Source organism: Berghia stephanieae, chromosome 1 (genome assembly GCF_034508935.2).
Source record: "Berghia stephanieae isolate SIO BIC M18660-M18661 chromosome 1, UCSD_Bste_1.3, whole genome shotgun sequence".
Taxonomy (NCBI): domain Eukaryota; kingdom Metazoa; phylum Mollusca; class Gastropoda; order Nudibranchia; family Aeolidiidae; genus Berghia; species Berghia stephanieae.
In genome coordinates, this window is record NC_088360.1 from 25194599 (window position 1) to 25217410 (window position 22812).

At 35.0% G+C, this 22812-nt stretch overlaps 1 protein-coding gene across 1 annotated transcript; it reads left to right on the forward strand.

The window, feature by feature from the left end:
- The first annotated feature begins 1076 nt into the window (after window positions 1-1076).
- Window positions 1077-11763, forward strand: LOC144970912 (L-threonine 3-dehydrogenase, mitochondrial-like). Its single transcript, XM_078911076.1, has 7 exons — window positions 1077-1143; window positions 2677-2892; window positions 5914-6020; window positions 6975-7062; window positions 8839-8966; window positions 9715-9853; window positions 10844-11763. The coding sequence occupies exons 1-7, from the start codon at window positions 1101-1103 to the stop codon at window positions 10999-11001; spliced, it is 879 nt and encodes a 292-aa protein (XP_078767202.1). The 5' UTR covers window positions 1077-1100; the 3' UTR covers window positions 11002-11763.
- The last annotated feature ends 11049 nt before the right edge of the window (window positions 11764-22812 follow it).

The following is a 22812-nucleotide window of genomic DNA, read 5'->3' on the forward strand; positions in this document are numbered from 1 at the left end:
ACACACACACACACATCTTTAGTAGTCACAAACATTTCAAACAATAACCCATTAGAGAAGAGGGGTCATGCCTTCATCATAGATCATTGTCATTGCGATCATTATGGTGTAGTAAATTTTGAAATTTACCCCGTATAATGGAATCGTCCAAGGCGTGCGCCTCCTGTTCCCCCCATCTCACACACGAAAGGGCGGTTTGCGGAGTGGAGGGAGGTGGTCGTCTGCCTCTATGGTCGTCTGTGTCGTTTAGTGTATGGCAAAGGGGGGTGGGTGCGATTAATTAAGTGGGATGGGTGGTGATTGGTGGAAGATAGGCAAAGAACCGAGGCAACGAATCGCTGGGGAAGTTGTATGGCGCGAGACCGTTGAAAGGTGATAAGAAGTGAGGACCGCCGCCGGTCTTCCTCTTTGGGACTGGTCTCCGGTTCACAGCTAAAAGACCGTGGGACCGGTCCCAAGGACCGGTCCTCAGCGCGGCACTCGTGCCTAGCACATGGGGATTCGGTCTTCGGCGTAGGAATCCACAGTCAGTTCTCGTATTTCGTCTCGATCAAACTCCGGAATGGTTGGGTTGAAACTTAGTACCAGGCAAAGCAAAGAGAAAAGATCCCCCTCCCCACCCCCCCCCCCCCCCCCCCAAAAAAAAAAATACATAAATAAAAAAAAAAAAAAAATAAATAAATAAATAGATAAATAAATAAATAAATAAATAAATAAATAAATAAATAAATAAATAAATAAATAAATATAAGAATGATAAAATTAAATAAAATATATATTAAAAATAGTAAATTAATTTTTTTGATAAATAAATAAATAAAATATCAACCGGACCGGATATTGACCGGATATGGGAATGGAACACCAAACCACCTGATCAAAGGTAGTCTGGAACTCTGATGTTTCATCACCAACGGCATCTCGGCTACCCTTGGGATATCTATGTTCCTTTCTCTAGATTGACTCCAATCTTTCAATAGTTAATAAGTGGGATTATCTTTTTTATTATATATTTTGTTTTGTTTTGTTTTCTTTTCTTTTAATGATTTTATTATTTCTTGTTTGCCATCAGAGAGAAATATGGACGGGACAACGTGATAATGTCTGACATCAACAGGGCCTCCGACGCTGTAATTGAATCAGGTACAGAGAGAGAGAGAGAGAGAGAGAGAGAGAGAGAGAGAGAGAGAGAGAGAGAGAGAGAGAGAGAGAGAGAGCGAGAGAGTGTGTGTGTGTCTTCCCTTCACTGTCTTTCATTGTGACCTATCCAATTGGTTTTGTTGTCAAGATAATATTATACATTTACATAGCGCATTTCTAGGCTTTCACATTGCTCCATACATTTCTCAAGGTTTCAACGCGGTGGCTGGAATGCTCCGTGAGGTTTTGTGATCTTGTGCTATGACATTAGCAAACTAGAGACTATGAGGGCACTGGGTATGACATTCGCCATAGGTCTTGGTGTAGAGTTCTATTCAGAGCGGCGCAAAGTTGAATCCTTAGAAAGAAAAAAAAAATAAAGCTCTTTATTCAAATTCTCTCACCTATAGGGAATGAGATTAGCGGGAGAGTAGCGCCCTTGATTGGACGTCACCGGCGGAAAAGTTATTAGAGAGAGAACGTCATGTTGGTTGTGCGCATGCGTCTCTCGTCCTCACTTCCGGTGAAAGCGGCATGAGCCGCTTCACCGAAAGCGAGGACGAGAGAGACGCATGCGCAAAACCATCTTGACATTCTCTCTGTAAGATGACGTCCAATCAAGGGACGCTACTCTTCCGCTAATCTCATTCCCTATATCTGGTGTAAAACGAGCGTCTGCACCCGTTAACAGCGTTGTCTCTGTCGAAAAATAATAATACAATATCGCCTTACAAGCGTTATGTCTCGTCCTTAGTGTTAAGTGGTGTCTTTCGGCTACCCCCTTGTATAACTCTCTGATCTTAGTGGATGTTATTGCTCAATATAAATTCCTCAGGTTTGCTCAAGTTTTGTTTGACAGAATGGTACGTTTAGCTGGTTTCAGACAAGCTAATAAGTCAAATAAGTGCTCTAAGGTTTAATTATTCTGATATCAAGTGAACCAAATAATCATCTTTGTCTTAGTCTTTATTTGTCTGAGGTCCTTGTTTTCTTCATTTTTGGCGACTCAATGATTTTATTAAGATTTATCTCCTCTTTTTTTTTGGGCGTTGAAAAGACCAGTAGTGCCACCATTGCTGCAAAACCTCTCGCTTTCATTTAAAAATTAAAATGCATTTCACCATTTATTATTCAATGCTGATGGTTTTCCTTGGATCCGCGGAAATCCGGAATTTTTTATTCAGAGGAGGAATTTCCTATTTTTTTTTAAAAAGTTATATTTCCCTCAATCAAATGTACTGGTAGTGAAAGATATGATGTGTGATGGAACAAATAGGTGCAGTTTCCCACTCTCTAGAAGTTAGCTAGAGTATCAATGATAGTTTATCATCTCAATTGCTCTAAAACTGTGTGTTTGTGTGTGTGTGTGTGGGGGGGGGGGGGGGGGGAATGCTGTAAAAAATAATGGGGCTTAAAGGCAATCATTCAAAATTTTCCTCCCTTTTCAGTCTTTGGCACCATCAGCATTGATTTTAATTCCCAAATATATGTAATATTTTTTTCCCGTCCTACCCCACCACCTTACTCCCACCTCAGGCCCCTACCTGTACGCTGACATCCTGGACATGCGCAGTCTTCGAGAGATTGTCGTCAACTACGAGATAGACTGGCTAATCCACTTCGGGGCCCTGCTCAGCGCCATCGGGGAGGCCAACATCCCGCTGGCCATGCAGGTCAACATTGAGGGACTCCACAACATCCTGGAAGTTTCCCGGATGTACAAGATGAAACTCTTTATCCCAAGCACGATCGGTATGGAAATGCCTCGATTTTCCACTCAAATTATTTATGTATTATATATATGTATATATATATATATATATATATATATATATATATATATATATATATATATATATATATATATATATATATATATATATATATATATGTATTTCCCAAAGTAAGCAATTAGGGCTATTTTTTGGCTCGAAGAAGAAAAAAAGACAGCACCCCCCCCCCCCCCCAAAAAAAAAAAAAAAGCAACAACAACAACAACAACATCAAAAAACCCCACAAACCCCAAAACAACAACCTACCACCAGTGAATCTTGCTGAATCTTTATCATTGGCTCCTTTGGGAAAGGGGGGGGGGGGGGGTCGTGACCGGAATCGCGGCTTGCCTGCCAGATGAAACGTAAAGAAGACACAAAATCATGTGTAACCTTAAACGTTTATAATCTGATTGGTATAATATTTTAGTGAGCACTAATCATCCAACTGGCGCTCTTCTAACAAAGAGCCCGCCGGTGACGTCAACCTCTTTCGTTCTATATAATAATTTTATCTGTAATTTTCGTATTGGTGACGCCTTCATGTTCTTTTTTTTTTATTATTATTTTTCTCCCCTTTTTTAAAAGGACATTATAGCAATATGATTCTCCTTAACCCTCTCCTTACCACCTATTGGAAAATCGTCACATTTGTTACGATGCAACTGTCACTTTTCTCATCCAGATTTAAATTTATTTTTGCTATAGCTATAACAACTTGACATTCTGTAATAGATCTCATATTGTCGAACAATATTATAATGTAGAATGTGCTTGTTGCGTTTCTGTTTGAGAAAGAAATGTCTGTTTTTGTGTTGGGTGGGTGTGAAGTTTTGTGGAAAAATCTGAAAAATGGCTGGTAAGGAGAGGGTTAAAAACAAAAAGCTGACACAGCTGCTACTTGATACGGGTCATCCATTCCCTATAATGGTATTCTCGTTATAGTGCTGATGTAATAATAATATTACATATTATATTATTGTGATATTGTTATAATAATAGAATCAATGAATGGTTTTGGGCATATGACTGAAGTTACTGATTATGCTATTAATAATGCAGGCGTGGAAGTGGAAGTGACCGATAACGGTGGGCATCGAAATATGTATTCGTTTGTATTCGTTGTTCTACGTTTGCAAAAAAATACAATACAAACGGACACTTACTTTACCAAGCAGTAGTGAAATATGTTGTTGTTGTTGATGATAAGAGATGATATGTAGATATTGTTGATGATGATGATGATGATGATGATGATGATGATTATTATTATTATTGATATTGATTATTATTATCATTACTTTCTAAAAATAATAATAAAATAACAATAATAATAATGAAAATAGAATATAAATAATATAATAAACGAAGAAGATTAGTATAGAAGGAAACAGAAAAGAAGGAAGTAATGAAGAAAATGTAGAGAATAAGAAGAAGAAGAAGACAGAAGAAAATGAAGAAGAAGAAGAAGAAGAAGAAGAAGATGAAAATAGAAGAATAAAGAAAGCAACAACAACAACAACACAATAAAACAACAACAAATGAGATAGATGATGATGATGATGATGATGATGAAATAGAGTTTTTGTAGAATAAATTTCACAAGACATTTTCTGCCGCTTAACTGGCTTAGTACCGTTCGAATTTCGAAGCATAAATTGTCTGCTAAAATTATTTCGATGGGTGGGGTGGAACGAATCACTAACAGGCTGTCTAAAAATAATAAAAAAAGAGCTGAGCGACGTCAACTTCGTACCTTCTATACTGATGTACTATGAAAAAAAGAAAACATTAAAAAATCATGTCGAAAATCGTCCTTACAATATCGATCATTAAATGACCCTAATCAGGAAACAATTCTCAATCTGGGACTTTAAAGAAAATTTTAAGTAATTCTCAGGTTTGAGAGTTTTGACAAGATGAAGGACATTTTACTCCATCGATATTTGTGGTCTTGTGGTATTACATTCAGCTTTCGATCGGTAGAGTCCTTGGGCACCGCAAATTGAGTAATGGAAATGGCTCTTTATCACATTCTACTCATTTACTCAGGTGTAAAAAAAAAAAACAGTAGGTACCGTCGATTAACAGCGTTGTGCAACTGTTCCGGAAAAGATTGTAGATTCGCCTAACAAGCGTCATGTCTCGTTCTACATGTTCCGTGTTGCTGATGTAAAGCTCTTTGAGTACGTTCAGTGGATGTTGCGTTATATCAAAAGTTTAAAGGACACATTCCCTGGCCAATTAAAAAAAAAAAAAAATATATTCTCTTTGTCAAAGCAGGGTCGTTTAGCGGTCGGAAATACAATCGTTTTAATGCGTGTTATGTGAACGCGAATGATTATGCATATTTTGATAATGTGTCTCCACGGGTTCACTATCTAGTCAATGTCAAGCTCGTGTTACGTCGGGATAAAATAAACGTGTCCTTGGAATTAAAATGATCAGATCCTATACCCAACCGCACCCCCCCCCCCCCGGACCTCCTCAAAGAAGTATTTACGACGGGATAAATGGGACGGTAAAAAGTGGCTTTTGGAGATAAAATAATCAGATCCTATGACCCCCCCCCCCCCCCCCCCTCAAAGAAGTATTTACGACGGGATAAATGGGACGGTAAAAAGTGGCTTTTGGAGATAAAATAATCAGATCCTATGATTCCCCCCCCCCCCCCCCCCCCTCAAAGAAGTATTACAACGGGATAAATGCCTGGATGAGACTTTTCGTTGATACCAAAATATAGGCACATCGATGGAATCTTCTGCTCCCTATTTGAACTAGTCCCATTTCCCTTTTTCTTTGGTGCTCTTAACTTCACAGGAACAATTTTTCCCCAATAAATCATCTTCCTTTTCACTGGCACTGAAATTTACCTTAAAAAAAAAAAGCAAAAACAAAACAAAGAACAAAACTGTGCAAAGCACTGGATAAAGAACGTATTATAAAATGTTAATATTTATTCTGTCTTTTTAAAACAATGATCTTTATCCTGCATCTCCAGGAGCTTTTGGGCCAGACTCTCCACGACACCCGACACCAGACCTGACCATACAGCGACCCAGGACAATCTACGGAGTCAGCAAAGTCCACGCTGAACTTATGGGAGAGGTCAGTGGTACTATTGTTTGTTTGTGTGTGTTTGTGTGTGTGTATGTGTGTGTGTGTGTGTTTGTGTGTGTGTGACAATGGATATAGGTGTGTGAATGTGGGGGAGAGGGGGATGAGTTGGGATGGGCTTTAAAATAATATTATAAGACTTGGGTTATGTTGATTTATATTATTGTGAAATGATTATACGTTGTTAGAGTCCTAAAAAATAATAATAACAAAACAAAAATATAAATGAAGAATGAAAGACAGAAAAAAAAATCAAAAACCTAATTTTTTAATTCTGTTGTTGTTGTTGTTGTTGTTATTGTTGTTGTTCTTTGTGACCAAATCGGATCAAGCGTACGGGCGCACAAAACTGTGCAAACATAAATAATGGTCAACTGATTGGTAGAATTTATTGAGAAATATTCACCAAACTGACGGTATAAAAATAATGACTAAGGGTTGAGTGACACCAACTTTATTCGTTCTATATCAATGCACTCATTTGTGACCCTCGTCTCAAAACGGTGTTATGTCGGGTTGAGCCGTAGCCATCGTTAACATATAGCCTGACACTAGAACCCTCTAGGACTGGCAGTGTGACATCATTTTTTAGGTTTGTGTAGCGTTTAGTGAGTTGTCGTTAGTAGAACTCATGGAAACAAGCTATTCCATTGGTTGAACTATTGAATACAACTCACGATTTGTTTTCTTTTGTGGCAAAAGACTGGCATTTTGACGTCATTATTTGGTCAGTGTCAGGCTATAACTTTACGATGGCTACGGTTGAGCCAAATGCCTAAAATTGATTTTAAAGTTAAACAGGCGAGAAATTGGATGTGAAATTTTAGTTATTGTGACTTTAAGAAAGCATAACATTTCCCTTCAATAAAACTTAATTAAAATCTTGATGCGTCTCATATTTCTACTGTAAATTCAATTTTTATTATTATTTAATCGTCCACCCAGTACTATCACCACAAATTTGGTCTGGACTTCCGGTCCCTGAGATATCCCGGTGTCATCTCTACAGATATGCCTGGCGGTGGTACCACTGGTAAGTGCTGTCGAACTTTGCACACCCCCCCCCCCCCACCCCCAAACAAAAAAAAAACAAAAAAACAAAACAAATAAACCAAAAACAAAAATCAACACGTTTTAAAAAAATTTAATTCTGGCCTGAAAATTTGTCTTTCACATATTGATCGATGTAGTAACTCTCATCTTGTGAAAAAACTCTCAAACTTATGACATCCTTGAAGACTTCACGCCCTGAAGTCCCAGGTCTGAGAGTTTTTACGAGATGGGGGTCATTCTAACATTGATATTTGAAGGATGAGTTTTCTAGCCAAAATTTGAAAGATTTGGTGTATTTTTATTTTTTTCTTCACAGAGTAGGGAGAACTTTGTAAATCATGCCAAGTTATATCAATAGTCATTTATTGACTTGTACTTCATTAAAGGAAATACTACTACTACTACTACTACTACTACTACTACTACTACTACTACTACTACTACTACTACTACTACTATTCTACTAAGGTTCTAGCTCTGCGAAAAACTGATACTGCTTACTACTAACTACATACTCTACTATACTCTACTATACTACAATATACTACTACTACTACACTATATACTATCTGGCCTGCTCTGCTGGACTACTACTACTACTTACTACTACTACTACTACTACTACTACTACTACTACTACTACTACTACTACTACTACTACTTACTACTACTGTACTACTACTCTACTACTATATACTACTACTACTACTACTACTACTACTACCTACTACTACTACTACTACTACTACTACTACTACTACTACTATACTACTACTACTACTACTACTACTACTACCTACTACTACTATACTATTTTCTTCTACTAACTACTACTACTACTATTACTACTACTACTTACTACTATTTACTACTACTACTACTACTATACTACTACTACTAACTACTACTACTACTACTACTACTACTACTACTATACTACTACTACTATACTACTACTACTACTACTACACTTACTACATACTACTACTATCTACTACATACTACTACTACTACATACTACTACTACTACTAACTACTACTATACTACTACTACTACTACTACTTACTTCTACTACTACTAACTACTACTATACTATACTACTACTTACTACTACTATTTACTACTTACTACTACTACTACTACTACTACTAACTACTACTACTATACTACTACTACTACTACTACTACTAACTACACTACTACTACTACCATCTACTCTCTACTATCTACTACTACCCTACATTCTTCTTCTTCTTCTTCTTCTTCTTCTTCTTCTTCTTCTTCTTTCTTCTTCTTCTTCTTCTTCTTCTTCTTCTTCTTCTTTCTTCTTCTTCTTCTTCTTCTTCTTTTCTTCTTTTCTTCTTCTTCTTCTTCCTCTTCCTCCTCTTCTTCTTCTTCCTCTTCCTCCTCCTCCTCCTCCTCCTCCTCCTCCTCCTCCTCCTCCTCCTCCTCCTTCTCCTCCTCCTCCTCCTTCTTCTTCTTCTTTTCGTTCCCTCTCATGTTGTTTTCAACTCTTGAATGTTTAGTTTGTTGAGAAACGCCGTTGTCTATACATTTTCATCTGCAAAGGTTTTTATTCCAAGCCTAAATTCCTCTCATGCTGTTGCATGCAAATGAATATTATAATTTCTAAACGCCTTCAAAACTTTAAAATGTAAAAATGTCTGAGATAAAACCAGATAATTAAAATGAAACTGACCAATAAAGAGTTTTTGATTTCTTTCTTTTGATAATGTATTTTGCCCATTTGCTTAGATTACGCCCTGCAAATATTCCACGACGCCCTGACCACTAAAGTTCACCACTGTTATCTGAAACCGGACACCCGTCTCCCTATGATGTACATAGAGGATATCCTCAAATCCACACTAGATTTTCTGGAGGTGAGTGGGTTAACTCACTCAACCGACTATATCCTTTGTTTACCCGGGTTACTTGTACCCCATGCCTATTTATTACATTTTTCTGAGACAAATTATAGGCGTAGTATCAAAACTAATGTTTTTAGTTTTTGCATGTTAATGATAGTTGATTAAAACCATCTATGTGCAGCCTCATTTTTAATACATTTTATCCAATTTTGAAAAATAGCAAAAATCTCTAGGGTTGAGTGAGTTAAATAGATATTATGAAGATATAAGTTTGAATGTATAGTGAGTTGGAACTTTGATGGATCAGCTGTTATATATGCCTTTTGCTGTATATCAAAATTAAATACATCAATAATATGTGTATAAATAAGTGGATATCTTATAAAATATGCAAGCGATGTTGAGCATGTTCATCTCATTCTCGTGACATATAGTTTCAATTTATGGCCGTGGGTCACATGACACTATAAGGGACAGCAGCGTTGGTCATCAGCGGGATAGTCTTTGCCTTGTACCAATATACGTTGAGCGGCCTTGAGCAAGTCCTAGCTGACGCCACAGTTACTCCAGTCCTCCCTTGGAATAGACCCTAAGTTAGACAAATTAATTTTCCCTTTGTGATGAATAAAGGGAATTTTTAGATTTATTTATTTATGTAATAATGAATTTATTTATATACATGGAATTCTGAGATGATGATGTCTTACTACATATGCCATGCAGTAGAGCTTAATTTCACAATTTTTACCCATTACTCCAGGTACCAGACTCCAAGCTGACAATGAGGACTTACAATGTCAGCGGTATGGACTTCACGCCACAGGAACTGGCGGATCAAATCAGGAAGTTTGTCCCAGACTTTGAAATAATCTACAACCCTGACCACAGACAGGAAATAGGTATGTTTATGTGTCACCTTGGGGTAAAGATATGGCCTTTGACTCACAATACGAGGTTTCGAGCCAAAGACAAAGCACCTGGATTGTATGGCTTCAGGAAATCCATTTGGAACACATTTTCTTCATTCTATCAGTTATCAGAGACAGACATTAATTTCTGAGTTCTCCTTGGCCTACAACAGCGCTGTTCTTGTCAGACAATTTTATTGTCAACCAACAGGCTTCTTGCTTTTCCTATGTGATAAAAATCGGCTCTTCCATCATAATAAAAAAGTACTTTAATTTATTCAGAAGGGCAAATTCATCTCTAGGATCTATTCCAAGGGGAGATTGTAATAACCTAGGCCTCATCTACAGTGCAGTGCCAAAAACTGAGCTAGAATGAGATGACTTGCTCAAAGCCACACAGCTAGCCGAGAGTTGAAGCAAAGACCATACTGCTGTGCCACAATGCCCAGAGATAAACAACTTAAGGCAAGGTATACCATGGATGAGTGATGATATATCGATGCAATCTTTTCTTTGAGTAGTAAAGTACAAACTTGTGTAAAGATGTTTTAAAAGGATTCTTCAGACCTATTTATTATCAATATATGAGCAATGACATCAGTGAAACTCATGCTTTATTGGATTCAATAGTCTGATGTCATGTCGCCCAGCAACGGCGGCCATCGTGGTTCTAAACAAAGAAAATCGGTACATTTTATTCTTCATGCTGGCTAGAACCTTTCATATGTCATGTGATCAGAATGTATAAAAGTCAAAACATGATCATATTTATAATGTTTTTCTCCTCTGGATACACTTTTATGCTCATCTGAGAAATGATTCATAAGGGCATCCGCCATTGTTCCGATAGTTTAGAGCTAGTTACTAAGTTACCATGCGTCATTACGAGGGAAGTGACGTCATGACTGTTGAAGCGTATTAACACTGTGTATCAGTTTCGTTTATTCAAACTCTTTTTGTATTACATTTTTTTTTCCCCAGCTGATTCTTGGCCCCAGTCATTTGATGCTAGCAATGCCGTGCGTGACTGGGGTTTCCACCCACTCTACGACCTCCCCTCCGTCTGTGAGGTGATGATCCAGTCCCTCACCCCAAGGTATAAGCCCAGAGGTCTGAGGAAGACATCGGTCAAGGAGTAGAAAGCTGCTTCAACTACTTCTGACCAACTAGCACAGAATTGAAAGAAAATAACGCTAGTTCAGATACACAATTGGAATGATAATGAACTTCAAACCTTTTAACAACAATTTATAAGCCAAAAATAATAATATGTTACCCACCGCCTTGATTTGGTATTATGTTAGGGTGAACCAAAAGCGGATAAGTAAATTTAAACTTAAAATAATGAGAAATACAAAATTATATTTGATCGCATTTCAAGAAACCCTTCTCATTTTCTCTAAATAAAGCTTGAAGATTTAGCCAGTCTTATAGTTTTGAACATAAATTCAATTTTCATGCTTTAACTTTAAATCACCATGAGATAATACCGATTCGAGTCAGTTGGTCACAGATGGAGAAACCATATCGAGTCGTTTGACTCTAAGAATGCAAGTGCGAGATAGGAGATTTTGAGAACATCATGGTTAGAACGATCTCCAAACTAACTGTTCCTGTGTGTTCAGATCACATGACTATTCCTGCCTAATAACAAGATTGTGGTTTAGTCTGTTGGTCACAAGAATTGGGGAGCAGTTGGACTTTATATAAGCTTTAACAATTTTTTTTTCACTTTTTTCACACATAAAGCTTGGCTTGCACGGTTGGAGTCCGATGTCCTCGATATGATTCTTACTAAACAAATACTTGGCATGCCATGTGATGTCTGCTAAAAAGAATAATGACGCATTACGATATCTGGGCCACACTGAACATTCGTATGGCTAAAAAAAAAAAATAAATCAAGATTATAAAAAAAAAAAAAAAAGTAAAAAAGGAATGAATTGAATTTAAATAATGACATTGAAATTACAAAGTTGAAGTTATTGGAGGATATATAAAAAAAGAATTTTTGCACTCTTGGGTTTGAAATTTCAAATGTGTTCCTACTCTGGTGGTTTCTAGGTTACAACGTGGTCGAGAGCTAGTTCCAAATTGAAACCCAAAATCAGAAAAAAAAAAAAACAAGCAAAAAATCCATCATCATCAAACCCTTCTGTTTTGTTTTAAAACTTTAGAGAAATTAGAAGGGAACATTTGTAATTAGCATAACATTGATTTTGGTGCTCAATGGGGAAAACATAATGAAATCTGTAACAAGGTTAGTTTTGAATGCAATTCCTTCTTCAGCAAGCATTTTAAAAAAAGATCAATTATATAAGATTATTGTATGCTAAGGCTCTGAAAGACAACTTTCAAGGATTACACTATAAAAAAGTGTTTCTTTGCTAGTATTTTTGTTTTGTTTCCTATTTCTGAAAAATAAAAAGATTTTGTGGATAACTGAAGAAGGATTTGGACTTGAAAAATTCCTTTTAATTTATATAATTTGTTCTTTTTTGAACTTTGTATTTAATTATTATTTTTTAAATGTATGTGTAAGGAGTTGAAAACTCCAATGAGTGTGGGTGTATTTGTGTGTGTGTGTGAGAGAGAGAGAGTGAGTGAGTGTGTTGTACGTATTTTTTGAGACAAATTATCACATTTGTTCCGATAAAGGGGAAACCTGAAACGTTTAAAATCATTTGTCTTATTTATTGAAGCTTAACATTTTTTCTTTCTTTCTTTTAGATATATAAGCTTCCGCCAGTTATTTGAAATACTGCAGAGTTTTCAACTGCTTATGCTCTAAATGTAACAATGTGACGATTTTTGTCCTTGAATCTCTTCCATCAAATTTTAGAAAGCTAGTTTACTATGATGGATTTATTAATTTATTTATTTATTTTAAATCCAATATAAAGCCTTTGAATTTTTTTCATTCTTCAAATTTTTATATTATTTCCATCGCTGGATGAATCTCGTTTGCTGTTATCGTTCTTTCGTTTATTTATAGTTATTATTATTATTATTATTATATTATTATTATTATTATTATTATTATATTATTATTATTATTATTATTATTATTATTATTATTATTATTATATTATTCATATATTATTATTATTATTATCTTTATCTTTATCATTATCATTATCATTATTATTATTATTATTATTATTATTATTATTATTATTATTATTATTATTATTATTATTATTATTATTATTTTATTTTTTTATTTTTATTATTATTATTATTATTATTATTATTATTATTATTATTATTATTATTATTATTATTATTTTATTATTTTTTTATTTTATTTATTTTATTTATTATTATTATTATTATTATTATTATTATTATTATTATTATTATTATTATTATTATTATTATTATTATTATTTTAAATGTTGCTGTTGTCTGCATTTTAATTTATCGATCAAAAAAAAAAAAATAATGATAATCTGTCAACTGTTTATTGAAATAATTCTCCACTTTGTTGTATTAATTTTTTTTCTTCACATTCATCTTTTCACTAGAGGTTCAATGTATTATTTATTATTGAAGACAACCAATAGCTGAGATTAGTTTAGACCTTGCTTTAATATAATTTTGCTTTTCACTGTTGATATATTATTTTAATATATGGATGTATAATTTACTGAACAAGACCAAATACGGACGACCAATGAATGAATGAGTGATAGTAATTTATTATATTTCCATCTGTGACAGCTTATTCTAATATTGTTCCATAAATAGAAAGCTCGGCCATCTTTATTTGTTAACTTAATTGGCAACTCCTGTTGGAAAACTGAATCCTTTGTATATCATGATATACAAAAAGCCTGCATCTTTAAAATAAAAAGAGCTATTATACAGCACGGCATACACAATATGTAGCCATTAGACTTGAGCTTTTATATAGAGCAATATCCACTAACAGTGCTCAAAGTGCTTTACAAGGAGTCCCTGACCAACAGCAACACGTAACATGCAGAACAAGACATGACATCTGTTAGGCGATATTGCAATTTTTCGGACAGTGACAATGCTGTTAACGGCTAGGTACTCATTTTACAATAGACTGAAAATGGTTTTATGTTATGTGCATCTATGTGGTCTTTTATTTCATTGTCTGTTTTTCATATCGATTAATATGGCCACCATCTGGTTGATGCATAAGATGTTTTTTTTCAACGTTTTTGGGGGGCCATCGCAATTAATCGATATTTAAAGTTCTTAACAAATAACTGATGATATAATTAGCTGATTTCTCTGCTGTTCTGTAATTATCTATAATGTTGGTATTTTTATCTTGTGACAATCGAATCAAACAGTGCATATCTATGTTCCTCTCCAATCAATATAACAGACCTATAAATCGTCCGACTGTAATCGGAACTCCGACTCAGCAGTATCAGTTTATGGTGGATCCACCAACCTCAGTTTCAAAATGCCTGAAGATTTTGTCAATTATCCCACTGCCCTAAAAGCTATTGAAGTGAGATTGGGGTAAAAAAAAAACAACAAAAAACAAAACAGAAACAAAAAAAAAAAACAAACCAATTTGAACTTGAAAAGAGTTCTGACTATTCTCCACCACTTGACAGGTCTGAATATTGATTATAAATGTTGTTTAGTTCAGTGATAGTGCGAGTATGGGGTAGGATTTTGGGTAGAGAAAATTTTTGTATTAGTCTATTATTCCCAATTGTTTGTTACGTTTTCTCAAATCTCATAAAGATGTGAGCTGGGTGGGGATCCTGACCTCCAATAGCGGGCAGGGAGGTACACACTGTGTCTTCTATCCCCTTATATCTGTTTTCCAACATACTTTCTGTCTTTGTCTTGGAATTGAGATTACTTGGTTTTTTTTCTTGGCCTGGTCGGAGTCCTGGCTGGGAGGGAAACAGTCAAATGCATAGTTATTGTTTTGGGAGATGATATTTTTTTCCTTGTAAATCATCTCTCTGTTATGTATTAGTATATTTGTTTTTTTTAATGTATTATGTAAGCATTTGAGTGTATTCCTCTTTGTTGGATTTTGTGCTTGTGTCCGGATGAGACTTATAGGTGATCTCAAACTAAGTACATTGGTGGTATGCTCTTGGAATCTACATCTGATCCCTATTTGTTCCCAGTTCCCCTATGTCTTACTTTTTCTTGGATGCTTCAATTGTAATTCTATAACTTTTTATTATCCCATTTTCTTCCTTTTTACTGGCGCTGATATAACCTAAATGTGTTGCAAGCGCCGTAAAACCCTTAAAAACAAAACAAAAACAAAGATGTGAGATGTTAATGCAGTCTGAATTTTTGGACTCTGATTTTGTCATGTGGTGCTGATTTTATGTAATCAAATTTTCTCTCTGTACAAAATTGCTATTATCTATTCTCATTCGCCCTTTAGGATATAATCTTGTCTTCTTACTTCCTCTCTTCCATAGGTTTTTATCACCCAAAACTTTTGCAAGATTAGTAAATGTCTTGACAACGATCAAAATGCTTTTAACAGTTTTAGATATTTCATTTATTTAATTAATTATTATTTTTTGGGAGATCTTTATCTCTCTGAAGGGTTTTCATTGCCTCAGTTGATAGAGCAATTGCCTAATATACAAAGGGACCATTATTGGTCTTGAGTTCAGTCGAGGATTGGTTCTGACCACCCTTGTCCACTCAGCACTGATACTGATAAAGTAGATGAATCTGTAATATCTGCAGAAATGATTGCGACCCGTCCATAGAGTGGCAAGCAATTTTTACTTTCCGCTTAACATGACAGAATCTGGGATAAACTCTGGCCCTGGGGTATTGTTTAGGTTCTAAAGAAATTTTTTGTTTTTAAAAAAAAATGAAATTTCCTAGATGTTATTTGATAATTATTTAGATTTTACTTTCCGGTTTTAACTTGCCTGGTTTGAATAAAATCTTATAATAATAAAGATAATGTGGAAACAGCTCTATGCGCACAAATCAAAACCAAAGTGAAATATCAAATGAAATAAACAAAGAGTTTTTTTTAAGAAGGAATAAAATTTAAGATTATTAAATATTAAATGTTTTTGAAATATTTAGAATTCCAATACAAGTAAATGATGTCACTGCTAACATAACAGACAATGGTATCTCACCTTTGCCAGATGTTTTTTATAATGATTGATAATATATTATCATTTGCAATCTCAAACGTGTGGCTAGCCGGGTAAAATACTGTACATTTTGTTTGACCAATTTGATTGCTGGCTTGTTTTAATTTTGACTTTTATTCTATTTTATTTATTTATTTTTTTTTATTTATTTATTTTTTACGATCCAAGAAATTTGAGATTTTATTGATTCAATTCTTTATTTTTAGTATATAGGCTTGATACAATAAACTTTGGCTGCTTAATGGGTATTATTTCGGATACCGACATGAAATATGGAGGTGCTCATATAATATTCCTATTTTATTGAATCCTTCTGTATTTGCTAAATCATATTCCTAATATAATTCTCAAATTATCTGAGTCCATAATGATAATAAAAGACTTGTCATTGTATTTCCTTGACATAATTTGCAGGATTTTCAGATAATTTAGCACACTATTTTCAGCTTCCCCACACAACAAATGTGAGAATATTGTTATTCCAATGGGAGACAACTGCCAAAATGTGAACAAAACATCTGTTGTTCATGCATAGTTGATGAACACGGAAGGAAGGACCTTACAACACTTATCTGGATCTCAATGTATTTTTTATATTCCTGTCTATTGACATATCAGTGCCTACTCTTTTATTCACCAACGGTCTTGTATGATATTATATTAAATCGGAGATGCACTTCAAAACAGCGGTGTTGCCTTTGAAAAGATTATAATTATCTAATAAAGGTAAAGAATTTTTTCATAACTGCAAATATTCTTGAGAATTTTAGCCATTGATTTATATTGATTTTATTCTGAAGATTAAACTGGAACATGTTTGAACACCTAAGTTTAAAAAAAAAAATTATATGATGCTTTGTGAAATAATGTTATTTCTGGGTGGGGGTCTTCTGACCTCCTATGATAGCCAAAGAGGTCATTTGCTGTGTCTTCTATCCCTATAATATGTGTTTTCCCGTTCCACGTTGCTCTCTATTTTTGTTCTGGATTGATATGGCACGGATGTTTTTCCTGACCCTTGTGGGGATCCTTATCCAGTTAATGCATCGTACCTTTTTTTAGAGAGGATATTTGTGACCCTTCGCCTCAAAACGGTATTAAGTCGGGATGGTTAATATGTTGAAAATTGAATTTATAGCCAGAAATATCAGACTTGCGTTAAGTTTGTATGTGTTATTGAGGAGAATGGATACCATATTTTAGGGTATTGATGCCAACAGTTTATATTATTAACCAGTTTTAACATTAAATTCACCTTTTAAACATCTGGTTCGTTCTGACATAATACCGTTTTGAGACAATGGGTCGCATTTTTCCCTTGTAATTCAACTCGTATGTGCTATTACAGGTATTTGAAACATAAACATTTAAGAACATTCTTCATAACGGTATCCTTTGCTTGCTTCCTCTGGATGTAACTTTTAGGTAATGTCAAAATAAGCACATTCATTGGTGGATTGCTCATGGAATCATCTGTTCCATACTTGAACTGATCCCCTTTGTTTTGCTTTTTTCTTTGGTGCTTTGAACTTCAGGTCAAAAACTTTTCCTCTTTCATCTTCCATTTTACTGTCGCTGAAATGAGTGAGCCCGAAGAACTAAAGCTAAATTAAATGTTATTAGCTGGGTGGGGTTCCTGACCTCCCATAGTGGGCAGGGAGGTACTGACTGTGTTTTCTATCCCCCTATGTCTGTTTTTCAACTTGCTTTTTGTCTTTGTCTTGGAATGAGATTACTTGGTTTTTTCCTGGCCCTGGCCGGATACCCTGACTGGGAGGGAAACAGTCAAATATATAGTTAGAATTTTGGGAGATGATATATTTTTCCTTGCAAATCATCTCTCTGTTATACATTGTATTATATGATTTGTAAACATTTGAGTGCATTCCTCTTAGTGGAGACCTGTGCTTGTGTCTGGATGAGACTTTTAGGTGATCTCAAACTAAGTACTTTGATAATGTGCTCTTTGGAATCTACATCTGATCCCAATTTGAACCAATTCCCTTTTGTATTACTTTTTCTTGGGTGCTTTAATTATAATTCTAGAACTTTTTAGTTTCCCATTTCCTTCCTTTTTACTGGCGCTGATATGACCTAAATGTGTTGCAAGCGCCGTAAAACCCTTAAAAACAAAAACAAACAATCAAATGTTACTTATTACTTATCCTTGATTTTATCCTAAAGATCAAACTTGAGGATGTTTGGACACTCATTTTTTAAACAAGGCTTTGTGAAATATATTATTTTTATGCATGTTATGATTTGTATTATATAGATACGTCTTGTAAATGTGTGACCTACCATCTCTAAACAGTGTTTTGTTTGGGGTGATTTACAGGCTGAGCATTACCCTTTAACTCCTTCAACCCTAACACTGACTATATCCGTTGTTTACCCGGGTTACTTTTACCCCATGCCTATTTATTACAATTTTATGAGACAAATTATAGGCGTTGTGTCAAAGATAATGTTTTTTAATTTTTACATGTTAATGGTAGTTGAATAAAACCATCTATGTACATGCTCATTTTTAATACATTTTTTTTCCAAATTTGAAAAATAGCAAAAATCTCCAGGATAGAGTGAGCTGATAAAGGATTTGAGACTTGAATTAATTTTTTATGTTTAATTGAGGAGTAAGAGTAAGAATGATGAAAGCAAAAAGTTGTCAATTGTAACAAACCATCATAAAATCAATAGATAGGTCAATGCCACCCCGCCACATCTTCTAGTTGCGTCAATCTTCATCACATGAAGCTGCAACTATTTTGGATTGGACTGGAATGGAATGGTATTATGTAGCGATGACTCGGACACTAAAAAGTGAATTTAGAATGAAAATGGTAACAAATAGGAACTTCTAATATTTCTTAATCTTTTTTAATTGTCAGATATTATTTATATTTTCCGCCGTGTTGGCACCTGGTTCACCCCGACTTAATACTGTTTTCAGGCGATGGGTCACATTTATTTGAAAAACATTAATGTTTTATCAGTAAGGCTTTGTAAAGACCATAGAAACAAATTATGAATTATGATGTTTTAATAACTTTGTCGAAACATGCCTAACATGTCAAAAAATGCACATAATTAGAATCTGTTTCATAGCTGGTGATTCTATTTGATCCCAAACAATCAAACTGTTACATTTTGACAATCATATAGTAGGTACCAGCTATCATTTTTCTGACTGATTGAATTATTTATTTATTTACTACTATTGGTAAAAATGAATAGATAAATAGACAAATACATGATAAATAAACTCGCTGATAAATAAATAAATAAAAATATGGTTTTATCAGGCTAGTATTTTGAATGTTGTTCATATATTTTCAACTATGCCTTTGATTGCCTTTGTTGAGAGAAACAGTTGCTGATGGTTAGGGTTCCTGACTTGCCATAGTGGGCAGGGAGGCACTTACTGTGTCTTCTATCCCTCTACTGCTTTTTTTTCTTTGTCTTAGAATGAGAAGTCTTGGCCATGGCCGGATACCCTGGCTGGGAGGGAAACAGTCGAATGTATAGTTAGAGTTTTTGGAGATGATAATATATTATTTTGTGTCTTGTAAATCATCTAAATCGTCTCTGTTATGCACTGTATTATTTTTTGTTTTACATATATTATGATTTGTAAACATTTGAGTGTGTACCTCTTAGTGGCGACATGTGCTTGTGTCAGGATGAGCCATTTTGGGATCTCAAATTAAGTACAATGATAGTGTACTATTGGAATCTACATCTGTTCCCAATTTGAACCAATTCCCTTTTGTCTTACTTTTTCTTGGGTGCTTTAATTGTATTTCTAGAACTTTTAATGATCCCATTTTCTTCCTTTTACTGGCGCTGAAATGACCCAAAATGTATTGCAAGCGCCTTAAAACCCTTAAAAACAAACAAACAAATAACATTTGGTGCCTAATTGCTGATATTATTTCTTCCTTGTGGAATCATCTTTGTTATATAATATACTATTTTAGTTATTCGTTTTGAATACAGTGTAAATATTTGAGCGCATCCTTCATAATGGGATCCTTTGCTTGTACCTGGATTGGACTTTTAAGAAGTGTCAAGATAGGCACATCAGTGAATTACTCGTGAAATCTCTCTGTTCCCCTATTTGAATTTGAACCAGTCCCCACTGGGTGGGGTTCCTATCCTCCCATAGTGGGCAGGGAAGTACTTGCTATGTCTTCTATCCCCCTGTATCTGTTTTCCAATTGCTCCTGTCTTTGTCTTGGAATGAGATTACTTGGTTTTGTCCTGACCCTGACCGGAGTCCTTGACTGGGATGGAAACAGTCGAATGTATAGTTATAGTTTTGGGAGTTGATATTTTTTCCTTGTAAATCATCTCTCTGTTATGAACTGTTATTTTTTTTTTTAATTCTTAACATATGATTGAGTGTATTCTTCTTAGTGGGGACTTCTGCTGGTGTCTGGGTGAAACTTTAGGTGATCTCCAACTAAGTACACTGATGGTGTGCTCTTGAAGTCTACATCTGTTCCCTATTTAAACCAATTCCCCTTTGTCTTACTTTTCCTCAAGGCCTTTTAATTGTACATCTAGAATGTTTTACTATCCAATTTTCTTCCTTTTTACTGGCGCTGATATGACCTAAATGTGTTGCAAGCGCCGTAAAACCATTAAAAACAAAAACAAAACAAACGAACCAGTCCCCTTTGTTTTTCTTTTTCTTTGGTGTTTTCAACTTCTGATCTACAACTTCTCTGTTGTCTTCCTCTTTACAGGCGCTGAAATGACTCGATAGTGTCACAAGCGCCGTTAAACCTATTAAAAATAACAGATCATCAAAGCATCAAAGACATTTCAAGATGTATAATCTACTATAAAACAAGTAAAATCAACAAATCAATTTATAGAATATGACAGAAGATCAGAAGGGGGGGGGGGGGGGGGGGGGGGGGGAGTGATGAAACAAAAAGCCAGAGGTACCTAAATGAACCACGTAAATGATATATTATAGGAGACATTTCGGTGGTTGCAAACAGACTAAAGGGCAAGGACCCGTTTTGATTCACTGGAAGCCAATGGACTCGCCGGCTTGTGCTCGGTATGGAGAGAGAGAGAGAGAGAGAGAGAGAGAGAGAGAGAGAGAGAGAGAGAGAGAGAGAGAGATCGCATCTGTTGAGATTTTCTTGATAATAATCACAACAGTTGTGCATAGAGAGGTATATAGAAGGTGACGTAGGATTACACACACACACACACACACACATATATATATATATATATATATATATATATATATATATATATATATATATATATATGTGTGTGTGTGTGTGTGTGTATGAGAGAGAGATAGAAATAGATAGATAGATAGAGAGAGAGAGAGAGAGAGAGAGAGAGAGAGAGAGAGAGAGAGAGAGAGAGAGAGAGAGAGAGAGAGAGAGAGAGACCTTTTGTATAGCGCAGGATCTCTGAATTATCTCAAAGCGCTTTACATAGGTTCTTAATTCAACATGCACCACGAGACGCGAAGTCTTTTTCAAGCGCTATACAGTTGTATCTGGTTCAATACTTTTATCCATATGTGACCCGTGGTCTCCAAATGGTATTATGTCGGTATGTACTAGGTACTGGAAATCGAATTTATTTTCGCCACACAGGAAAAAAAAGGAATCCTTCAGAGTCAATAGGCCCATGTAGCCGGAGTCTATCCCGGTTTCTATAGTGTGAAACGGACAATAGCAATTGCTTGCTACCATTTGTATAGGACGCTAGTCTATCGCAAAGTACTTTTCGCCAGATCTTACAGAGCCAGCTATCCAATCACTGCTGGGTGGACAGAGGGCTCAGAAAAAAAAAATCTGGACTGCACCCGGGATCGAACTCGGTCCCTTTGAGCGTGAAGCGAGTGCTCTACTCTACCAACTGTGCTATCGGGACCCCTGCCATAAGAAATTTGAAGTTGCTTTCAATTCTTCAAAGTATATTTTAAAAAAAATACAATTTCTTACATTGCAAAAGACCCAACATTCGTAATTGTTATCGTTTAAACCAGTAAACTGTCGGATTCTGGAAATACACCTATTTAAAAATTTGGCCAGAAAATTCGTCCTTCAAATATCGATCATTTTAAACGTCCGTCATCTTGGCTAAAACTCTCTTTATGCGAAGATAAGAGACATAACATAGATCGATCGCTATTTGAATGTTGTGACGAATTTTTCGGCCAATTTTTTTTAGCTTCGTGTTTTTCTAGAGTACGGCAGTTAACTGGTTTATACCAAATTCACTTTTGAGGATCTTAACCATCCCGTTATAAAACTGTTTTGAAACGGTGGGTCACATTTAGCAGTTATTGGATTGCTGGGTCAGTTTGATCTTGTGGACAGTTCTTTGCCGAAAATAAAACTAAAGTATGGACAACTTTCCACAAATTCACCACTTTTATTAATTATTTCATATCCATCGATTAAAGTGATACTCAACGTCAGGAATTCTTAAACCCAAGACTTCAAAAAAGTTATAATTATTAGATTGATCAACTTATACATATCTGCAGATTCGAAATCGAACGCAGTTACGGGCTTGATTGAAAATTATTGTAATGGACAATATTTTGTGTTCGTTTGAGAATAGTATTTCCATTACACAAAATGAGCCCAAAACAGTATGGGTTATCAGACCTAAAAATAAATAAATAAATAAATAAATAAATAAATAAATAAATAAATAAAAAGCACACCAATGATTGACAGTCCACTAAAATTTTATTGAATCTTTAAAGGGAAATAATACTGATAAGACTATTTTACATAAATAATATAAGAGTAATTC

Bases quoted from the DNA above. Each gene is read 5' to 3' on its own strand.
- LOC144970912 (XM_078911076.1), top strand. From the start codon at position 1,101: ATGTCTGACATCAACAGGGCCTCCGACGCTGTAATTGAATCAG. The intron at 1,144-2,676 runs GTACAGAGAGAG...CTCCCACCTCAG, and splicing joins CGACGCTGTAATTGAATCAG to GCCCCTACCTGTACGCTGAC. The intron at 7,063-8,838 runs GTAAGTGCTGTC...CCATTTGCTTAG, and splicing joins GCCTGGCGGTGGTACCACTG to ATTACGCCCTGCAAATATTC.